This window comes from Nansenia antarctica (assembly GCF_963989245.1).
Source record: "Nansenia antarctica genome assembly, chromosome: 7".
Classification (NCBI taxonomy): domain Eukaryota; kingdom Metazoa; phylum Chordata; class Actinopteri; order Argentiniformes; family Microstomatidae; genus Nansenia; species Nansenia antarctica.
Window position 1 is genome coordinate 6,786,576 of NC_137677.1, and position 5,000 is coordinate 6,791,575.

Genomic DNA, 5,000 nt, shown 5'->3' on the forward strand with positions numbered 1-5,000 from the left:
GCCTGTCTCTGCAGTGAGAGATCCAGACGGAGGGTTGAAGCTGTACTGTAAAGGTGCTGATGTGGTGATCCTGGAGAGACTACAGAAAGACAGTCCTCATCAAGAGAGCACTGAGAGAGCCCTGGAGGTAAGTCGCACGCACACACACACACACACGCACACGCACACTCACACGCACACATGCACGCACGCACGCACGCACGCACACACACACACACACACACACACACACACACACACACACACACACACACACTCAGACACACGTACCTATACACATGCATATAGACACACATACAAACACAGCATGATTACACACAGTACACATACTGTATTCACACAAATACATGTACACAATAGCCCCAAAACGTTGATTTTACCTACCAACTACATCTATAGTACATACTTACCTACCAGCTACATCTGTAGTACATACTTACCTACCAACTACATCTATAGTACATACTTACCTACCAACTACATCTATAGTACATACTTACCTACCAACTACATCTATAGTACATACTTACCTACCAGCTACATCTATAGTACGCTAGGCTAACTCCTGCATGTCCCTGGCCTGGGGCAGCTGTTCTCCCGGTCCTGTCTGAGGACCCTGTGTGTGGCCGTCCGCTCCGTACCCGAGGACCTATGGCAGGAGTGGAGTAAAGCCCTGGCCCGCGCTGCCATGACGACCGGTAACCGCGACGACCTGCTAGAGGAGCTCTACGACAGCATGGAGAGAGAACTGAAGGTGACCTCGCGGTGACATTGCACTTTTTTACATTCAAAGTCATGTTGCTATGCAACTAAATAACCATAAACAAGCCCAGGTAGATGTTATGTTCGACCTCCACCCGCAGTGCATGCTGGTTAGTGAGTGGCCCTCCAGGTGCTGCGCTATCTATTGATGGAGGATTGGGTGAGAGAGTTGCCTACCTGAATACAATGCAAAGTAAAGACCAAATAGAATTAAGCAATATCACACAAGAGGGAGTGCTGTTCACACAAGAGTGTGTGCAATATCACACAAGAAGGAGTGCTGTTATCGGTACACGGCCTGCGGCCTCGTACCTACGACCGAATCACAGCCGTGCTGATATTCAGTATAACAGCACGACCTCGATTATGATTTGTTTGTGTATTTAATAATTTATTTTGGCTCCGTCAACAAAAGATAGTTCCGCAACTGGACTGTTGCCTAGTAACCTGAACACAAACATCTGCAGGCTAGCTACTTTGTATTAACGGTCATTTCGGAGTGATACCTATAGTTAAAAGCCCCAGTGCTGTTACACTGTATATCAGCACTCATGGAATGCCTCTTATCCAATCAAATAACTTGGTCGGAACTAACTGTTGTAGAATGCTTGATGTACTGTGAATGTAATACCCATCAACGTAGTTGTAAACTGTGGGCGGCTGTGGCGGAGGAGGTAGAGCCGACGTCTAATGATCGCAAGGTCGGCAGATCTGTGGTTCGAAACCTCCGGCTGGCCACATGTCGAGGTGTCCTTGGGCAAGACACTGACTGAACCCCAAATTGCTCCCAATGAGCAGGCCGGCCGGTGCCTTGCAGGGTAGCTTGCCCACCATTGCTGTGTGAATGTGTGTGTGAACGGGTGAATGAGACGGCCATTGTAAAGCGCTTTGGAATAAGGCTCTTTCAACCATGTAAACCTGCAGTGTTTACCGGGGGTCCCTGTGGTGTAGATGCTGGGGGTGACGGCCATCGAGGACCGGCTGCAGGAGGGGGTCCCGGAGACCATCGCCATGCTCAAACAGGCTGGCCTCAAGGTCTGGATGCTCACGGGGGACAAGAAAGGTACTGCAGCCACAGGCCTGCCCTCTACAGGGAGGTAAAGGTACTGCAGCCACAAGGCCTGCTCTCTACAGGGAGGTAAAGGTACTGCAGCCACAGGCCTGTCTCTCTACAGGGAGGTAAAGGTACTGCAGTCACAGGCCTGCCCTCTCCAGGGAGGGAGGGGGGAGGAAGGAACACTGCTCTTCTAATCGGTTCACTCTCTCTCTCTGTCCGCCTGTCCGTCTGCCTGTTTGTCTGTCTGTCCGTCTGCCTGTTTGTCTGTCTGTCTGTCTGTCTGTCTGCCGGTCTCTCTGTGTGCCTGTCTGTCTGTCTGCCTATCCATCCGTCTGCCTGTCTGCCTGCCTGTCCGCCTGTCCGCCTGTCCTCCTGTCCTCCTGTCTGTCTCTGCCTGCCTGTCTGTCTGTCTATCTCTGCCTGCCTGTCTGTCTGTCTGCCTCTCTCTACAGAGACAGCTGTGAATATAGGGTACTCCTGCAGTCTACTTGACCCCGATACCAGACTACTGGAAGGAGAGGAATTGAGGTTCGACCACACACACACACACACACACACACACACACACACACGCACACACACACGCACACATGCACACATGCACACACAAACACACACACACACACACACACACTAACACACACACACACACACACACAGAAATGCATGCACACACACACACACATGCACACATGCACACATGCACACATGCACACACATTCACAGACACACACAAACACGCACACACACACACACACACACACACACACACACACACATACATACATTCATTTGAACCATATTCCTACTGCAGGCAGCTACTCCAGTCTCCTGATCCAGAGATCAGCTTCTCCAAGGGTAAAGAGACAGAGCTGTGGTGTGTGGACAGGGAGATGGCTATGGAGACATCAGCTCTGGTCCTCACTGGCCCTGAACTGGTAAACACACTTTTATCTAGAAATTCACTACACTTGTATTGTTGGTAGTAATATAGAGAGAGTATTCAGGTGTACTTTCAAGCGGTGAATCTCACACACGTTCTACCACATATAAGTCAGTCCATTTACCACATCCTAAAGGAGTTCTATTGGATTCAGATCCGGTGACTGGGAAGGCCACTGAAGAACACTGAACATGTCATGTTCATGAAACCAGTTTGAGACAAATCTTGCTTTGTGACTATTCGTGAGCTTAGAATGATAAGGTTCTATCTCCGTTTAGGGCAGTTCAGAGATATTGAGCGTCAAAGTTTTTACATTCCATTATGTTTTGTGAGATGGAACCTTTGTATTTGATTAATTACTAACTAAAAAAAATCAACATTTTAAAAATAACACCACACAGGCAATGTCAATTTTGATCTCAAATGGAGATAGAACCTTATAATTCTAATGTCATGACATGGTGCTGGAAGTATGAAGATGGAAGTATGGTGCAGCATGACTTCATGCTGGAAGTAGCCATTAGAAGATGGGTACATTGTGGCCATGAAGGGATGCACAATACTCAAATAGGCCGTGGCATTCAAGCTGATGATTGATTTGGTATTACTGTAACAGGCCCAAAGTGTGCTAAGAAAACATTCCCCCCACCATTAAATTAAATTAATTGAATTAATTAAAATTAATTAATTACACCACCTGAATGAATGAGAAGGTGTACAGGTGTTCCTAATAAAGTGTCAGGCGAGTGTATATTGTGTATATGACTTTGTTGTTGCTGTTTTGGCTGCTCAGGCGGAGTTTAACAGCAGGCCAGAGTGCGGGGCCAGGTTCATGGCCCTGGCAGAACTGTGTCAGTCGGTGGTGTGTTGCCGTGTGACACCCAACCAGAAGGCTGACGTGGTCCAGCTCGTCCGGAAACACACCGCCTCCATCACCATGGCGATCGGAGACGGCGCCAACGACGTGAACATGATCAAGAGTGAGTCTGACGTCATTGTGCGGGGAGGGAAAAGGGTGATGTCTGCTTAATGACAGCTTAAATTAGGCACTTACTTTCTTTATTCTCTCTCTCTCTCTCTCTCTCTCTCACCTTCTCTTCCTCTCTCTCTCTCACCTTCTCTTTCTCTCTCTCTCTGTCTCTTTCTCTCTCTCTCTCTCTCTCTCTCTGTCTCACCTTCTCTTTCTCTCTCTCTCTTTCTCTCTCTCTCTCTTTCTCTCTCTGTCTCTCTTTCTCTCTCCCCCTGTAGCGGCTCATATAGGGGTGGGTCTGACCGGTGTCGAGGGCGGTCAGGCGGTGCAGAACGCTGACTTCGCCCTGGCCCAGTTCAGATTCCTCCAGAGGCTCCTATTGGTGCACGGACGCTGGTCCTACCGTCGCATCGCCGTCTTCCTGCGCTACTTCCTGTATAAAACCTGCGGCTTCGCCCTGGTGCACATCTGGTTTGGCTTCTTCAATGGCTTCAGCGCCCAGGTAAGAAGTTCAACGTACAGTAATATAAAATAACATGATCATCCTCCAGTTGGGGAAGTTGGTTTTGTAACAGTTGCCAGAAAACACTGAACTGCGTAATGGTGTTTTTTGTCACTTGATGCGTTGCTGATGCTCTTGTATGTGCTCTTCCTCTCCTCTCCTCCAGTCTCTGTACGAGAATTGGTTCATCGCCCTGTACACTGTCTTCTACACAGCCATGCCGGTCAATTGCCTGGCCTTTTTTGAACAGGTAAGAGTCAGAGTCTGAAAAGATTTAAGAGACAGCTTTTTCAAGACTGATCCCATTTCAATCGTGTTTCTGCCCTCTCCCCTCAGCCATCCATCCCCCCGTTGACATCTCTACTTCAGTCACCAACCCCAGAGCCCTCTCTTAGATCATTTGTTAGTTTAGAATGATACGGTTCTATCTCCCTTTAGGGCAGTTCAGAGATATTGAGCGTCAAAGTTTTTACATTCCATTATGTTTTGTGAGATGGAACCTTTCATTAATTACTAACTTAAAAATGTCAACATTTTAAAAATAACACCACACAGGCATTAATAAACACCTAATGGATCAGATTATGTAAAAAACGAAATTTTGACCAAAAATTGAGATAGAACCTTATAATTCTAACGTCACGAGTTGGTCGATGCGCCATACTCAACCCCTCTGTCTCCCTCCCTGTGTATTCCCTACGCCTCCCTGCTAGGATGTGAGTGCGGAGAGAAGTCTGATGTTTCCAGAGCTCTATAAGGTGGGACA

General features: G+C 47.8%; 1 protein-coding gene across 1 annotated transcript in view; it reads left to right on the forward strand.

Annotated features, from left to right (window-relative positions):
- atp8b3 (ATPase phospholipid transporting 8B3) overlaps window positions 1-5,000 on the forward strand; it is a gene marked incomplete at both ends in the record, with an annotated part of 15,572 nt that overhangs the window by 8,402 nt on the left and 2,170 nt on the right. The window contains 9 exons of the mRNA XM_080536039.1: window positions 15-127; window positions 590-754; window positions 1,714-1,825; window positions 2,272-2,347; window positions 2,634-2,757; window positions 3,556-3,742; window positions 4,011-4,234; window positions 4,401-4,484; window positions 4,948-5,000. The exon at window positions 4,948-5,000 is cut by the window's right edge and continues 172 nt beyond it. Of these exons, the coding sequence (XP_080392165.1) occupies window positions 15-127; window positions 590-754; window positions 1,714-1,825; window positions 2,272-2,347; window positions 2,634-2,757; window positions 3,556-3,742; window positions 4,011-4,234; window positions 4,401-4,484; window positions 4,948-5,000 (1,138 nt within the window). The remainder of the gene's footprint in view (window positions 1-14; window positions 128-589; window positions 755-1,713; window positions 1,826-2,271; window positions 2,348-2,633; window positions 2,758-3,555; window positions 3,743-4,010; window positions 4,235-4,400; window positions 4,485-4,947) is intronic.